The 18,736-nt window shown below is 38.1% G+C and overlaps 1 protein-coding gene across 1 annotated transcript in view; it reads right to left on the minus strand.

The window, feature by feature from the left end:
* CPQ (carboxypeptidase Q) overlaps window positions 1-5,380 on the minus strand; it is a 193,165-nt gene extending 187,785 nt beyond the window's left edge. Inside the window, exon 1 of the mRNA XM_008581070.1 lies at window positions 4,912-5,380. Within this exon, the coding sequence (XP_008579292.1) occupies window positions 4,912-5,344 (433 nt within the window). The 5' untranslated portion in view covers window positions 5,345-5,380. The remainder of the gene's footprint in view (window positions 1-4,911) is intronic.
* Between the last annotated feature and the right edge of the window lie 13,356 nt (window positions 5,381-18,736).

Here is an 18,736-nt window from a genome sequence, read left to right on the forward strand (position 1 = left end):
AAAAAAAAAAAAAAAAAAAAAAAAAAAAACTGGACAAGGAATGAATATACATTTCTATGAAGAAGATATACAAGTGGTAAATATGAACATGGAAGAATGCTCAACATCATTTTTCATGGGAAATGTACATCAAAACAATGAGATACTACTTCACGTCTACTAAGCCAGCTATAACCAAAAAGATAATAACAAGTGTTGGCAAATATATGTAAAAATTATATTTGTTTTAGTCCGTTTTGTGTTGCTATAACAGAAATACCTGAGACCGGATAATTTATAAGGAAAAGAGGTTTATTTGGCTTACAATTCTGGGACAGCTGCATCTGGCATGGGTCTCAGACTGCTTCTACTCATGGCAGAAAGTGGCAGGCAGCCAGTGGGTACAAGCAGATCACAGGAAGAAAGAGAGAGGAAGCAAGAGAGAGGAAGCAAGAGAGGGAGACAAGGTGCCAGGGTCTTTTTAAGCAACAAGCGCTCGCGGGAACTAATAGAGCAAGAACTCACTCATTAATCCCCCCTCCCCCAGGGAGAGCATTAATCCATTCATGAGGGATCCATCCCCTTGACTCAATCAGTTTCCAACACTGCCACATTGGAGATCAAATTTCCACATGAGTTTTGGAGGGAACAACACATCTAAACTCCATCAATATTTTTAGTGGGAACATAAAATGGTACAGCAGCTTCACAAAAAAATTGGCAGTAACTTAAAAAGTTAAACATAGAGCTACCACATTACCCAGCAACCCAAAAGAAATGAAAACAAATGTCCATACAAAAACTTGTACATGAATGTTATTATGGATTGAATTGTGTGCCCCCAAAAGTTTAATGTGTTGGAGGCTTGGTCCCCACTGTGACAGTGTTAAGGGAGTGGGAAGTCCTATTACGGTAACTGAAAGGTGGGGCCTTGAAGAGGTGATTAGATTGTAGGATAATGCCATAGAGAATGGATTAATAATGGTGGTCAGGGGTGTGGTTCTGAGGGCTTTAAATGGAGAGCACATGAGAATCTCTTTCTTTCTGCCCTGAAATTTTCTGCCATGTGAGATCCCTGTATTTCTGTAAAGCCACCACCCAAGAAGATCCTCACCAGATTTTTTTCCTGGACTTTGGACTTCCCAGTCTCCAAAACTGTAAGCAATAAATTTTGTTTTCTTATAAATTACCCAGTTACATGTATTTTGTTATAAGCAACCGAAAAAGACTAATACAGAAAATTGGTACCAACAAATACCTGAAAATGTGGAAATGACTTTGGAACTGGTTGTTGAGGAGAGGCTGGAGGAATTTGGAGGAAAAAGCTAAAAAGCCTAGATGGTGGTGAAAGTTTAGAAGACAAAAAAACCAGGAAAAGTTTTAGAGATTTGTTAAATAGTGGTGACCAGAATGCTTATGGAAATATGGACTATAAAGACCTTTCTAAGTAAGTCTCAGATATAAATGAGAAGGAGCTTATTGGAAACTGGGGCAACGATCACCCTTGCTATGACCTGGCAAGGAACTTGGCTGCTGTATTCTGTTCATGTCCAAAAGTTTTATGGAACGTGGAACTTAAAGATGCTGAACCAAGGTATTTGGCAGAAGAAATTGCTAAGCAGCAAAATGTTCAGGAAGCTGCATGGCTACTTGCAGCAGCCTATGCTTAGTTATGACAGAAAAGCCAGAATTTATAATTAAAAGGGAAATAGAGCATAAAGATTTGGAAAATTTGTGGCCTGGCCATGTGTTAGAGAAGTAGAGAGTATTTCCAGAAGAAAAACGCAATGGTGCTAAGAAGATTAGTACAAAAGAAAGGGATTATCAAGAGAAGGGGAGAAAGGCCTGAAAGAATTGCAGAAGCTTCTATGGCCACTTCTTCCACTACAGGCCCAAAGGCCTAAGGAGACAGAATGGTTTTGGGGAACAGGCCTGAGTGCCCTCCACAGACTCATGCCCAAGGCAACCTCAGGATGCTGCTCTCCACAGCAGCACCCCAGCTGCGTTGGCTACTCCAGCTGTGGCTAAATTGACCCCAGCTGGGGCTAGGCCCCACAGCTTTGAAAAATATAAGCCAAAAGCCTTGGCAGCATCCACATGGTGTTAGGTCTGCAGGCTAGCAGAACGCCAGAGCTGTGTAGGCTTGGGAGCATTCTGACCTGAACTCAATGGATGTAGAGAAAAGCCTGGGGGCCCAGGAAGAGATCTTCCTGGAAGATCTCCAGGAAGTGATATCACAGGGGCAGAGTCACCACAGACAGCCTTCATAGAGCAATGCCAAGCAGAAACGTGGGGTTGGAGTTGCAGCAGAAAAACTCCAACAGTGCCATGCCTAATGTAGCCATGAGAGCAGGACCACCATGGAGACCCCAGACCTGTGGAGCTACCAGCGTGCAACGCCAGCCTGAAAGAGCTGAAGCATGCCTCGGACCAGAAAAGCCATAGAAGTAGAGCTACCCGAGGACTTGGGGACACAATCCCTGCACCAGTGTGCAAAAGATGTCAAACATGGAGTAAAGATACATGATTCACCAGGTTTGAGATTTAATGCCTGCTCTGCTGGGTTTCGGACTTATTTGGGACCTTTCACACCTTTCGTTCAGCCTATTTCTTCCCTTTTGAATGGGAATATGTATCCTATGCTTGTCCCACCACTGTATCTTGGAAGTAGATAACTTGTTTTGACTTCACAGATGAGACTTTGAACCTTGAACTTTTGAGTTGAAACAAGTTAAGACTTTGGGGATGAAATGAATGTATTTGTATATGAAAAGGACATGAGTTTTGGGCCGGCCCGGTGGCGCACTGGATAGTGCGCCGCTTGGGAAGCGCGGCGGCGCTCCCGCCCGAGGGTTCGGATCCCACATACAGACCGGTTCCCGCTCACTGGCTGAGCGAGGCGCGGGAGCAACACCGAGGGTTGCAATCCTGTTGCCGGTCCCCGGTCCGGTACGGGGGCAACACTGAGGGTTGCGATCCGTTGCCGGACACGGAAAAAGACAAAAGACAAAAAAAAAAAAAAAGACATGAGTTTTGAGGGGATAGGAGTGGAATATTATGAATTGAATTGTATCCCCCCCAAAATTTAATGTGTTGGAGGTTTGGTCCCCACTGTGATAGTGTTAAGAGGGCGGGAAGTCCTATTATGGTAATTGAAAGCTGGGTGAAGAGGTGATTAGATTGTAGGACCATGCCACAGTGAATGAATTAATAATGATTGTCAGGAGCATGGTTTTTAGGGCTTTAAATGGAGAGCACATGAGAGTCTCTCTCTCTGCTCTGCCATTTTCTGCCATATGAAACCCCTGCATCACTGTAAAGCCACCACCCAAGAAGACCCTCATCAGATGTGTTCCCTGGGCTTTGTGCTTCCCAGCCTCTGAAATTGTAAACAGAAAATTTTGTTTTCTTATAAATTACGCAGTTCTGTGTATTTTGTTATAAAAAACAGAAACGGACTAATACAAATGTTTATAGCAGTATTATTCATAATAAGCTAAAAGGTGGAAACAACCTAAATGTTCAACAACTGATGAAAGGATAAATAAAAATGGTACATCCATAAGATGGAATATTATTCAGCAATAAAAAAGAAGGAAATACTGATATAAGCTACAACATGACTGAACCTATAAAATGTTTTGCTAAAAGAAGCCAGCCACAAAAGACTACATAGTGTATTTTTCTATTCATGTGAAATGTTCAGAATAGACAAATCCATAAAGACAGAAAGCAGATTAGTGGTTTCCTAGGGCTCAGGAGGGCAGTAGGAGAGGGATAGAGAGTGGCTGCTAACGAGTATGGGGTTTCTTGTTTTTGTTTTATTCGGGGGGGAGAGAGAACAGGGTTTCTTTTTGGGGTGTTCAAAATGTTCTATAATTAGATGTGGTGGTGGTTGCACAACTCTGTGAATATGCTAAAAACCCCTGAATTGTATACTTTAAATGGGTGAATATTATAGCATGTGAATTATATCTGAGTAAAGAATTTTTTTTAAAGCTGACAATCCTCTGTACTGGGTCATTCTCTGGACATTAGAGAAGTCATAAGAATAGAAACTAGTTCCTCTGCTGCAGGAAATTAGGCCATGAATACATTCAAGACTGACTGATAGCTCACTGCTGACTGGTTATATACTTCTGATCTAGGCATTTATATTGCCGTACAAAGCTGAACCAGGGTGCTGATAAATAAAGGTAGAACTTGACCCTGGATAATTCCTTGTATTAGAGGACTCAAGATCTACAAGAATAATTAACTCAAATCAATTCAGTGTGCATGGTTTTGTTCCCCGTTTCATTAATTCTAAGAAATCCTGCACATTGAGGACACTTTGAAAAAAGTCATAGTTTTTGTATCCTATTTACATATATTTCAGTTCTCTACAGAATCATACTAATTCTATACTAGGTAACAATTATTAAGTTATAGGGCTAATAAGTATCATGGACCAATAGCTATAGATCCTCCACTTAAAAAGTGACCCTATGCAATCAGTTTTCTTTCAGAAAAGATATAGTAGTAAGGAAGGGGAAAAAGGAAGAAGGAAGAAAGAAAAAGAATGTAGCAGTAGAGAACTCATTAAGCCAATGGAATGGGAAATTATTAGATTTTCCTTTCTATCATCCAAATTATAATATGAATCATGCATACTATAATCAATTATGCCAAGTGACACCAGTTTTATAAAGTACACAGCAAGCTGAAAAGAAAGAAAAAATACCTTCTGGGATAATGAGAAGTTATCACTTAATGGTTACAGAATCTATTTTTTTAGGATGATGAAAAACTCAGAAATAGATAGAGGTAGTAGTTTACGCAGCATTGTGAATGTAATTGATTCCACACAACTCTATGTTTAAAAATGGTTAAAATGGTAATCTTTATGTTATATATGTTTTACCACAGAAAAAAAAAGGGAAAAAAAAATACCTTCTGGGGGGGTCCCAACGCTGCTGCCCAGACCTAAAATAGACATTTTGTGAATTCTTGGCTCCAGCATCACAGCAGATTCTTCTCCCCTTTCCCAGTGGGGTATTTTGACTGGTTCCAGGTGGACATTATCCAGCCCATTTTCCTGCAGGTTTTGGTACATAATTCTGATGGCTTTTTCTAGGTTCTCAGAGCCACTCAGTCTAGGCCCAACAGTATCAACCAGAAGTGCCAATCGCTCGTAAGATCTGTTCTGGGATTCACCATAAACAGCACGGTTGATGATTGCTTTAGCAATATCTCCATAGCTGGCTATTTCTTCTTTCATTTCTTCAAAAATCCTTTGAGGGCTTCCATTCTTGTATATAGCTTTCCCAGAGCCCAGGGATAAAAGGTGAACAGCACCAACAAATGTGAAGAAAAGGAATGTCATTTTTTTTTTCAGTTGGTTTTCTTCCTAAAATAATCTAGGTAAGCAAGAAACATTGTTTTAGGGGAAAGTATCTCACAGCCATCTGCCCATAACCCAGGGATTACTTAATAAGCAGAATTCCTCTTCCTTTCCCAACTGTTGCCCAACCTCCACCATCAAATTCAGGCACCATAACTTCCAAGAATGGACAAGTAAAGAGGCAGTGATTGGCCTTATTAATAAGGCAGCATTTATTAAAACCATAGAATCACATGTCACCTAGTAATGCTGGTTAAAATATGCTAAAAGACTAAAATAAAAAGAGAACTAGGAAGGGGAGGAAGAAGTAGTGGTAGCAGTAACAGGGCCAAGATAGTGTTATTTGCTGCACCTCCCTCTAAGTAAGAGCACAATCCAAATAGGTGTCAGTGCTCCCTCTCTTTATGTGATCTTTCTGCTTTGCCTATCTAACTCATCTTTTGAGACCCTGTCAGATGTCATCTTTTCCTGGTGCTTTCCCTAATCCCCCTTCCACTAAAAATAATTTGCTTCTTCATGTGTGCTCTAAGAGTACTTTATGATTATTTTCAAGATATTTACCGAATGCTAACAATTTGCCCGGGACTGTGGTATGTTTTTATAAGGAAGAAGTCTAAACTCCTACAAAAAGCAGAGAATTAATGAAAAGACTGGGCTTCATTACCATTTGACTGTGTTATATCCATCACCTACATGATAACAATGAAAACAATAATTATAACAATAATAGGAAACATTTATATAGTGCTTGGTATGCATGCATCAGACATTGTTCTAAGTGTATTACATTCATTAACTCATTTAATCCTCACAACAATTCTATGAGGTAGTTTCTTATTATTACCTTTATTTTACAAATGAGGAAACTGGGGCACCAAGAGATTAAGTAGCTTGCCAAAGGCACACAAAGGCTATCTAGCTCTAGAATTCATGCTCTAAACAGTGCTACTCAAAGGATGGTTTGTGGACCAATGCCAGTCCACAAACTTTTTTACTAATCCACAATAGGTAAATACAGAGATTAAAGGTAAATATATTTTTAAAAATAGTAAATGTATCCATGGTTTCCAATACACTAGCCTGTAGTCTTGTTATTATTCCAATTTAAATTAATCAAAATTTAATTGAATTTAATTAAGAATTCAGTTTCTCAGTCACATTACCAACATTGCAAGTACTCAATAGCCATATGTGGTTAGTGGCTTCCATATTGGGCAGCACAGACAAAACACCTGTATCATTCCAGAAAGTTCTAAAAGATAGCACTGGTTTAGACACTATTTATAAAATGTACATCTGCTATGGTTTGAATGTTTGGCCCCTCCAAACTCATGTTCAAATTTAATTGCCATCATGACAGTATTGGGAGATGGAATCTTTAAGAGGTGTTTAGGTCATGAGGGCTCTGCCCTCATAAATGAACTGATGCTGTTATTGCATTACCAGAGGAGTGGGCTCACTGTCTCTTGCTCTTCTACCATGTGATGCCTTTCACCACGTTATGACATAGGAAGCCCTCACCAGATGTGGCCCCTCGATCTTTGACTTCTCAGCCTCCAGAACTATAAGCCAATAAATTTCTGTTCATTATGAATTACCCTGTTATAGCAGCACAAAATGAACTAAGACATCTGCCAAATCTAATGATTTAAAAAATGGTGCTTCTCTTATATTTCCTTTTTATTTTATTTTTCTAATTTACTGTTTTTGTATTTTGCAAAAGTATTAGTCTACAACAAATTTGAAATTTAAAAAATTTGTGTTTCACCAAAGATAATTTGAGAAGCACAGTCATAAACTACTACATTATAAGGATAAATTCCAAATTCAGCCAGCATACAAGACCTTTTGAAATATGGCACCAACAACTACTTCAATCTCATCTCTCCTCCTCCCCTTCTAGAGCACACACGTTTTCATTTTCATTCTCTCTCTCCAGCTCTTTCTCTCTCTGAAATACATACACACACACACACATACACTAGCATACATTCCTTAGCTTCTAGATATTAAGCACTTGAAACGTGGCTAGTCCAAACTGACATGTTTTGTAAGTGTAAAATATATACCTGATTTGATTTTAAAGATTTAAGTATGAAAAAAAATAAATATTTCATATATGTTGGGTTAAATAAAATATATTATTAATTTCACCTATTGTTTTACTTTTTAATATGGCTATTAGAAAACATTAAATTATATATTTATATTTACTTTAGACAATAATGCTCTAGCTGCATGGAACTTCAGACTGTTCTTCAAATACCCAGGCCCCTTTATAACTGTGGGTCCCTGTGTACATTCATTCTCTTTAACTGGAAGGCCTTTCTCCTCACCCTACTCCCCTTCCTCTGGCAAATGCCTCCACTCATTCTTTAGTGAGAATGCTTTAAAAATCACCTCTTCTGTAGAGTCTCACCAAACAACATCTTATAGTTATTTGCACCATCTCCTGAGCTTCCACCATTATTAGCTATGTTATCAGCTAATATATTTGCTTATAAATCTGTCTCCCCTACCCTCAAAGTCAAGTAGAATAAATTATTCACCAATGCACCTTCAATTATTGTACCCAAATATAGGCACTCAATACTTTTTTATTTAAGGAATAGCCTTTAATCTCTCTAAGTCATAGCTTCCCTAGGGTATGAGAGTACCAGTATTGCCTCCTTCACAAAGAAGCAGTAAGAATAAAAACTTGCTATCATATTTAAGATATTTTGAAAAATTATGAAAACTATACATTGCTGCTGCTTTCTTTTTTATCATAACAATTTACATGCATATGTTCTTGGTTTCTATAGTCACTATACTAATGCTTGTTTTTAAAAGCTAAATTTTGTTAAGCAATCAAAACATTTCACCAAATTGCAATTTATTCTTGAAAGTACATTTTTCCAATGAGTTCTTGGTGCCAAAAAAAGAAAAAAAAAGTTCATAAGGCATCTATTCATTAACACTAACCACAAGTATCTACTCATTAAAAGTTACCTAAGCATTCTGAAAACATTAATTATTTAAAAATACATTTCTAGTGATGGATTCTAATCATATAACAATAACATTGTGGAGATACAGGAGAAGTTAGAGATCCCTAGTCCACATCCTTGTTTTCTAGAAAATTCATCAAAGCCTGTACTGTAATTTCCAAGCAGCAGATAAACCAGCAACCAGGTAATTGGACCAACTGACACAGATTTTCTGGAGGGTTACAAATTGTTTTTTCATAGGAAACTGTATGTATTCATATATAACAAAAATTCAGTGAGGGATACCTAAACACAGTCTAAGAAGCAAATAGCTATAATAAAATATAAATACCCAAACAAACTCATATATAGAGTATTATGGGAAGTACTGAGAAAAACAAAGGAGATCATGAAAAGCTATAGAGAAGACAAGATATCTGAAGACAGACTCAAGGAATGGCTCAGCAGACAGAGAAGGGGGAACAGCACCCTTCCTAGAGGGACCACCACAACATCATTCTTAGGTCACAGTCCACTTAGAAGATATGTCCAGAAACAGTGCCTAAGTCTATCACTTTTACATCTTTTTTCATGTATGTCACTTGTATTAATAAATAACCATTAATAAATAAATAAATAGATAGATAAATAAATAAATAATTGTATTAATAAATAGTCATTTTGATAATAATACTTAATGCCTTATAGCATGATCAGTTAAATTAATTTTGACACTAAAAACTGATATAATTACAGTACTTTAAAGCAGAAACTGATATCTTAGAATGTTCTTCCAAATAATTTAACCAGATTATATCTTCAAATCCCACAAATGCAGTAATGCTTGTTTTTAAAAAGTAGTTTTAGGGCCGGCCCGGTGGCGCACTCGGTTGAGTGCGGCACTTGGGAGCGTGGCAGCACTCCTGCCGAGGGTTCAGATCTCATATAGAGACCGGTCCGCTCACTGGCTGAGTGCGGTGTGGGCGTGACACCGAGGGTTGTGATCCGGTTGCTGGTCACGGTACGGGCGCGACACTGAGGGTTGCGATCCCATTACTGGTCACGAAAAAAGACGGAAAAAAAAAAAAGTAGTTTTATTTAAAAGATGATGGTTTATTACCTTTAAAGGATGGGTTTTTCCCTGAATATAACATCAGCACTTTAGAAGATATACGAAGATCGAAGGTACAAAACAATGACCTACATGAGAAATCACCTAAAATGCCTGCCATAAGTAAATAATAAATACATGTTAGTGGATTCAAAACCTGGTTTTCCCTGGAATATAACCAAAAACTACTGGTATAATTCTTGGCTAAAATGCGTAAGTATATATTGCTCCAATAGAACACCAATCTTTTATTATTGTTGTTTTTAGAAAGTTACATTAGCCCAACTAAATACTTTTTTATTAATAAATAGTAGAAAATAATAATAATTATTAACCATCTATATTTGGAGAGGAAACAAAAATGGACCAAATTTTGATATATCACATTCCACTTAAGAAAAACACTGTAAATATAATAAATAATTTTAAAACAGGAACTACATTTGATATATAATTTGTACATTCTAAACAAAAAATATAGATTTTCCATAAAAATTAAAATAATGAAATATATAAGCAGAATAAGGTTGAATAAAGGCCAATAGTCAAGGGCAATCTTGAGAAATTCTCTCCTAAAACACAGATTTAGGGTCACCATACATCAGAAAATTTATTCTAGACCTGGAGTCAGTCCAAAGGAGGAAGGATGGTCAAGGGCATCAGTCTGTTTAGGTGAAATGACTAAAAGCACTAGCCCTCCTCAGTGTGAAAAGACACAGGCCATAAGTAGAAACAATTTAGCATATAAAATTAAAAAGGGTTTGGACAAGACGAATACAGATTTACTCCCCAAACCTTTTAATATTAGTAACAGGGGATAGCCCTAGTAACTCAGGGCTAATTTTAGGAAAATCAAAATGCACAATTTTAGACAACGAATGATAAATATATATAATTCATTTACCTAACAAAAAGAGGGGATTGGATAAAATCATGAATGACACAGTAATTAGAAGCTGAACACTTTTAAGTCTTCCACAGAGCAAGGGCACCACACAGACTCAAGTAAAGTTCCCTATAGATCATCAGGAGGGTTTGCTGATCTTAAAGACCATTACTGTGCCCTAGCTTAGAAATGCAATGTCCCTCCCTATACAGTCATTTCAGTCTAACAAAATTAAGCAAGCTACAGTGGTATTTCTATATAGCAAGCAAAAGGAGAAAATCATTCTATGGTGATCAACAAAGACAAATGGTATTACTCATTTCAAACGTTTTCTCTTTATTCCACTGTAAAAGGTGTTTTGTTTTGGGTCATAACTTCCTTTCTCCATTCATCCAACAAAAACTTATTGAGTACCTACTAAGTACTGTAGACACAAATGTATAGGATAATATCCACACCCTAAAAGAGCTACCAAGTATGATGGAAGACATATGAAAAGCCCTACAACTGAAGTAGTTACAAGGTTCTATGAGAACAAAGGAGAGTAGGGGATTAGGAGGACATAATGCTTGAGTTGAGATTTAAAGGGTAAGCAGGGATTTACTGGTAGGCACCTGGAGAAGGTGGGAATGACACTGGGGAAAAGATAACCCAACAGAGGAAACAACTCATGCAAAGACATACAGGCTTTACAAAACATAGCCTATGGAGAAAATGACAAGTAGGTAGATGACGAGTGGGGGAAATGGTGGAAGACACAGCAGTAGTAGGAAGTATTCCCCAAGGTTTGCCTGAAAAGATCTACTGTGTAAAACTCCAACATATACAGAGCAAAATGCCCTAGAGTGCTGTGACAGAGGACACAGTGAACATTTCCCACCCCCTCATGCAGCCAGAAACAGGAAGGGAGGGAGAAAAAGATGAAGGTAAATTCCTCTCTAATCTTCAGAACCCCCACCCCCTGCCCGTCTCCTTAGCACAGAGAATTCGCCCAGTACCACATCAGAACAAGGACAGAGTATGAAGTTCCTCAAAAATCACAAAATAAGCCATTACTTATTATCTATCTGGTTATTCCTTAAAATTTTCACAGAGGGATAAAAATAATGCGACAAAAGTAACCTGTGACTACAAAAGATGCATTAGTCAAGTAATTCATTTACAAAGACACTCAAGATTTTCTTCCATTTAAAATCTCCAAAATACTAATAACCTAACTGACAAAAAAAAAAAGTCTAGCGTTCTTTCATGCAATTATAGGACTATTTAAAATGTCTAAACTTAAACTGCACAACACTTATTTAATGATCTTTATTCTTATACACAAAAAGTTGAAGTCATTGTTCCTTTACTTGAATTCAAACTACAGAAATATTAAATGTTATACATTCAAAATGTTAAACAATTACTGTTAAAACCCATGCTGTATCGTGCCTTTGAATTCCGAGAGATATATATTCAAAGGCAACTTTGGAGCACTGCTTGAAAAAAGATTTGCTTTTTATGTTATCTTCACAATCCATAGTTACAGATTATCTTTTTCACAAAAGAGATAAAATTCTTTATTATGTCATTTTCTTTCTTTTCTTCTTAAATCTGGAAGCAACCTGAAGCAAAACCAATGTTTCTCATACTGCAAATTATATTCTAATAATAGGTTTATATTTTGAGGAAACAAAACAAAACCCTTTCCTTCTATTTCTAAATATTTTTCTTAAAAAGATTATTGTTTGAAAATGTCTCTGGCTATGATAAAAATGCCAGAGTGAATAGACTAACAGAAGTAGAAAAGGACATAATGAAAAGAGAATGTGCTGAAAGACAGCAGTAAGATTTAGAACCTGAGTTTTTTATTGATTTTTTTTTATTGTGTCAGTTGCTTTTTTTTTTTTCTAAAGACTGAATATACTACTTATATAAAAACTTAAATATTGTTCCTGAACCTTCCATTGCTGAACAGGATTCACTGACAGAAATTTAACTTAATCTTCTGTCTAGAGCATGCAATAGATATGAAGAACAGAATTGCTAAATCCTAGCACAGACACTGGCACATCAAAGTTCACTTCCCAACTCTTCATAATGTTCCTGGATGGTTGTAGTTAGTCCCTTGATCATCTTAAGGAAGATTTGTGCCTTTATTAAAGTGAAAGCTCAAATAATACTGGGCTTCCACTTCCCATAGCTTATACTCTAGTTATTCATTCAGTTACTCAATACAGAAAGCTCATTGAGAATTATCCATATGTCAGGAACTGTGCTAGAATTTGGGGAAAGATACAAAAATAAACAAGATCAGGGCCGGCCCGGTGGCGCACTGGATAGTGCGCCGCTTGGGAAGCGCGGCGGCGCTCCCGCCCGAGGGTTCGGATCCCACATACAGACCGGTTCCCGCTCACTGGCTGAGCAAGGCGCGGGAGCAACACCGAGGGTTGCAGTCCCGTTGCCGGTCCCCGGTCCGGTACGGGGACAACACTGAGGGTTGCGATCCGTTGCCGGACACGGAAAAAAAAAAAAAAGACAAAAAAATAAAAATAAAAAAAATAAGCAAGATCCAGTTCCTACTATTAATAGAGACTGTTAATCACCAATTCAATATCCATTCCCCTTTTTCCTTGCTAACCAAACCTCAATTTTGTTGGGAGTACGAAGTGCCCTGTCCCATTAATATAAGCCAGTTTTTCTCAGTATGGATGACCTTAGGGGATATTTTGAATATGGTGGGTGGAGGGATTGGTTGTCACAACATGTAGGAATTCTACTGGTAATTAGTTGGCAGGGGCTAGAGTGGCTAGGCATACTGCCATGAGGGGGATCATCTGTGTACTAAGAACTCTCCTACATTACATATTTTTTTAAACGTGAAAAACCTATTATCTGAACCTTGAAATTAATTCTATTGTACGTACAAATACAAAATAGTTTTTGTACACTTTTAATGCAAGTTGACCTTTTCAAGACAAAACTACGATGTATTTCAAGGGAAGATTATGCTATGTTTTGTACAGAACTTTACCAAAAGTTGGTCATCATTCCAGTAAAACACCAATAACTATGCTGCTATGGTACTGGAAACACCATTACCATACCCCTGTACCACCTGAATTTGTTGCTGTCACATTCACCATGCAAGAATCTGACTTCTTCATTAGTCTTCGTAGTGTAGTCATGCCTCAAAATTTACATTTTTAAATACTTTGTTATAAATTACTTTGTTTTAATTTCTCCTTTAGATAACAGATAGGAAAACACACTGATTTATCTGGAATAAATAAATATTTATTTATATAACAGATAGGAAAACATACTGATTTATTTGGAAATATATTTAAGCACATTATTTATGATGTTTATTTCAGGATAATAAAGCAGGTATTACAAATCGTTTTTCTTTAAAGGGATTGAATCTAATAAGATGAAGAACTAGTGATTTAAGTGAATTCAACAATTCTCTTCCTCACTCTTCCAGCCAAACTTCCAGCCAACCTTCCAGCCAGAGGAGGCCCTGTGACCCAGTTCTACCCAGAGACTCAAACAGAAACACGTGACAAGAAAGTGGTCACGATTCTAGGGCTGCATCAGCTATTTGTAACCATGAGGGCAGGTCCAAGGGAACTGGTCCGGCTATCACTGAGCAGCTGAACCAATACCAGCACTACCAACTTTCCTATAATGTGAAAAAAAATAAACTCCACTTGTTTTAGTCACTGTCGGGAAGATTTCCTATTCCTTGCATCTGTGAATTCATTTCCAACTGATATACTACTTTTAGGTGCTTCTTGGTGATCCATAATTAAATGTATTGTTTATACTAACACCATAAGCAAGGCCTAGGATCTCATGCATGGTCTACCTAGATTTCCCAATGCACCTAAAATTCTAAATATATAACTCTGAATTCAGAATCTTCCCTTCCAAATCTGCTCTTCCTTTTTCCCACCCTCATCAGTAAGTTAGAAACTGCATTGTTTTATTAGATTCTTTGGTCTCCCTCAGAGAGAACAGGCAAGAAGTTGGCTAACCCTGCCTGTAATTCCATTTTCAAATTCTTTCTTGACTAACTCCCCACCCACTAAATGCTTATCGTCACTTCTATAGCTCAGAACCTGAAACACTTCCTCACACACCTCACTGCCTTAAATCCAGGTCCCTTTCCAACCTATCTTCCACATTACCACCAGATTTATCTTAAGCCCAAATCAAATGACACCGTGGCTTAAAATCTCTGTTTCCCCACTACTTACTGTTCAGTTTTATGGCTATGTATTTGGCTCTGGTTTGAATGATGATGTCCCTTCCAAAATTCATGTTGAAACTTAATCTCCAATGCAACAGTTTTAAGAGATGTGGCTTTTGGAAGGTGATTAAGTCCTGAAGGCTCTGCCCTCATGAATGGGATCAGCACCCTTATAAAAGGACTTGAGTTTGAAGGGCACACTCTCTTGCTCTTCCTTCCCTTCCACCATGTGAGAACACAGTGTTCATCCCCTCCAGAGGATGCAGCAACAAGGTGCCATCTTGGAGACAGAATGCAGTCCTCATCGGACACAAAATGCTGGTGCCTGATCTTGGACTTCCCAACCCCCAGAACTGTGAAAAAATAAATTTGCTTTTTATAAATTACCCAGTCTCAGGTATTTGTTATAGCTGCCCTAACCAACTAATATAACTTTCTAGTCTTCAAAATCATTCCCTGTTGTTTCTCTGCCCATACACTGCAGCCCCACCAGGCTGTTACCAGCCTAGTTATACTGTTCCCTCTGCTGAAAATGCCCTTTCATCCTTTCTCCATTTGAAGAAATCAAAATCATGATGCAAGTTCCAGCTCATCAGTGTCTAATTCCTAGGCAAAACTACTTGCTGCCTTTTCAATAGCATACAAAAGTAGTAGTATGCTACTACTTTTATGTCTGTGACCCTCCTAGACTACATATCACTTAATGGTGATAATATTTTACTTTTATAAAATTTACCAAGCATATTCTCTGCAAGGAATGTGTTTTATTTGTCTCTGTATACTAAGCAAAAGCAAAATACCTGTCAATAAATTTTTATAGAATAAATAAATTCATCAAACAAGGTATATTTCACAATAGAAGTGTACAACTCTGATTCATCACTTTATTACTTTTCCTGCATCAGACATTAGTTTGCTCTTCTAAACTATAATATATTCACAATTTCTTTTATATAAGGGATTCAAGAGAACTGGGACTTTGTCCTGGCTGCCCCTCTACAGATGCATGACCTTGAACAATTTATTTGAAGGCTCTCTTTTACATGGAAAACAGGGGTTGCATTTCAGTCCTAACATTCTATTATAGATTTTCTTAAATATTTAATACCAATCACACTTTTTGTTATACTCTGTGTTAGCTCTTAACTAAATCACCTTATACCAAACTGTTAATTGGTTCAAGTTTAAAAATCACTACCCAGTCTAATGTTTTGGTGTCTCCTCCCACCAGCCAACTGAAATTGAGCTCACAAAGTAATTAAGGATGCACTTGTTCCTAAAACGAATGAAAATATTTCAAATTCTATAATATTTGACATCTGAAATATTTGACACTGTTGATAGGCTTGCCTTTTCCACTCTTCTTCCACTATCTCTGCTCTCCTTCCCAACCTCTTTTGTAGGGTCCTCTCTCTCCATCTGTCTTTAAATTTTATTGATTCCTAGGGCTTTCTCCTTGACTATCTTCCCTACTACTCACTTTGACTGGCAATATAATTCACTTCAAGTTTTCATTTACCATCTATTGCTTGAGTTCATCTATAGCTTAATGAGCTCTCTCAGTCTGGGCATCCCATAGGCACCTCGAACTCAAGATATCCACACCCCTCTTATGACTTCCTCAGAGTCTGCTCTTCTTCCTGAATTCCCCACTCTCTCGGGCATGACATTTCCACCATCCCATTATCTGGAATAGTTCTGGACACCTCACTCTTTTAAACACTGTAGCCAGTTAATCACAAAGTGTTGTCAAATTTAACTCCTAAATAGCCCTCAAATCCATCCCTCCCCCTCTAGGCCTTCCTCACCACTTTGGTTTCTGGCCATTTTACCTCAACCTGAACTACCACAATGATCTCCCTGTCTCCAGCCTCCTCTTCTCCCATTCTCTTTGTTGCAGCAGTTAACTTCTTCAAAGGAAACTCAATCATTTCCCTCTGTTCATATCCTTTAGTTGCTCCCCACTACCTTCAAGATAAAGTGCCAAACCTGGCATGCAAGGCCTCTGCCTCCTCTCCAGGCTCACCACTTATCCCTCTTTGTCCTATATCCTATCATCCAGCCAAGACAACAACCCAAAGTCTCTCAAACATGCCATTTTTTCTTATGCCCTAGAGCCTTAACATGTGCTGATTCCATTGCCCAAAACACCCTTCCCTTGATGATCATTTGTTTTGGAATTCCCAGTCATCCTGTGAAACCCTAGACCCCTCAGTTCAGTTTTCATCTCCTCTGGGAACCTCTGCTGGACTATTTTAGTCTGAGATAGCTGTGCTTCACTTGTGCTCACATATACCCTACTCATACCTCTATGTGTACCTCTTATTACACTCTATCGCATTTTTCTCCTCAAATGTCTATCTCCCCCACTAAACTGTGTACTCAAAGTGGGCAGAGACTGTATAGAATTCATCTTTGAACCCCTAGGATCTAGCAGTGATCTGGCATTTAGTAGGTACTCGTGCCTACTAAATGTAGTAGTGGGTGAACACAGGCAGGCAACAGAGGAAGTGATACTTGAATTAATTTTAGAAGGCTCTAACACAGCTACCAGGCATATGGGTCGGGGGAAAGGCATGGATGTACATTTCCAGACTGAAGGGTAGTTCTTCCTCTCTTTATAACCCAAAGAACAGTGCTGAACACATCTCATATGCTTAGTAAATACATACTGTCTTGAACTGAACCTTTCTGTACAAGCAGGTGATTCCTACATATAGAACCATTTCTTCTTACTCGCATTCACGTCGTCCTTGGCACCTAATATACTGCCTTGCAGAGTAAGCATTTGGACTATACTTGTTGATACAACTTTTCTAGCATCTATTTTTCACATGATGAGGAACAGGAAGGCAATATAGGGAGAAAGGAAGATACCAGACATAAACCTTTGTTCCCACAGCACCCTCAATTCTACTTGCTAAAAAAAAAAAAAAGCTGTGGAGTTTGAAATCCTTAGAAAATCCCACCTAGCAACAGCTGGTGAAACCTGAATAAAGTCCATAGATTTTACCAATGGCAATTTCCTGGTTTTTATATTATACTACAATAACAGAGATGTTCTATTGGGGAAGCTGGGTAAAGGACACAACAGAATTTCTCTGTACTGTTTTTGCAACTTCCTGTGATTCTACCACTATTTTAAACAAACAAAGAAAAAAGTCCCACCTTCCTGACTTTCTAAAAGTTCAAACATTTAAAAAAAAATCATAACTCCTATGTATACTTCTGGAAATAACCACACAGGAGTGAACCAAAACTGTGTCTACTTGTTAAAATCAGACTCCAGGATAGGCACAGGATTGTTCCAGTCCCACCTGTCCTCCCATCTTGGTCTAGGATTCACCTGTATCCAATAGCATCACTGTTATTTTTCCTAAGAGCAAATAAAAAGGCTTCATTTCAAATGTCTTTGCCTCTGAACATGACATCCTGAATAAAGTATGGGCACTGTAGAGACAAGGAGGAAGGAGGACTGAAGGAAAAGAGGTAAATCCTAACAGCTGGGCAAAGAAGCAGTTCATGACATTCTGCTTTCTTCTTCCACTGGTTCTGGGAGTTAGTACAGTGGTAGCAAGTTAGTGAGGTGACGGGAGCAGGGTGAATGGTACACTGAGTCCTTCCCAGAGTGAATCACAAGAGCTCTGGGACAGGAGGTATAAGAGTGACAACCTGTTGGGAGAGGTCCAGCAGTAGACCCCTCTCCTCCCATGGCCACACTGAATCACTCGTGGCCCCACTCCCAGCAGATGTCAAGTGGCCTTCTCTCCTGCTATCCCTCCTTATCCCATCAGCATGAGCCAGGAGGCTGACTCACTTTGTGTCCCTGACATTTTACTGTTTACTAGTAAGCATTTTTGAGTTTGCCTTCTTAGAAAATTAATTGGGCTGACTTTACTCATCTTTTTTCCAGATTTTTTTTATCCCTTTCAAGCTTCCTGATTGTATTAAAACAACAAAGCCTAAATTTCTACTGTTCAAAAAGAGGCATGTTTGTCATACAGCTAACTGAATACACAACTGGCTTTTGACCTACATCACGATAGGATTGAGACAAATAAATTTGAAGCTTCCTACATGCTGCTTAAGTGAAACAATATAATTAAAATTCCAATAAAAGAAATCAACTATGAACTCTAGAACGAACTTTGTATTTTTGGCTTGCAAAATC

Source organism: Galeopterus variegatus, unplaced genomic scaffold (genome assembly GCF_000696425.1).
Source record: "Galeopterus variegatus unplaced genomic scaffold, G_variegatus-3.0.2 Scaffold2252, whole genome shotgun sequence".
Taxonomy (NCBI): Eukaryota; Metazoa; Chordata; class Mammalia; order Dermoptera; family Cynocephalidae; genus Galeopterus; species Galeopterus variegatus.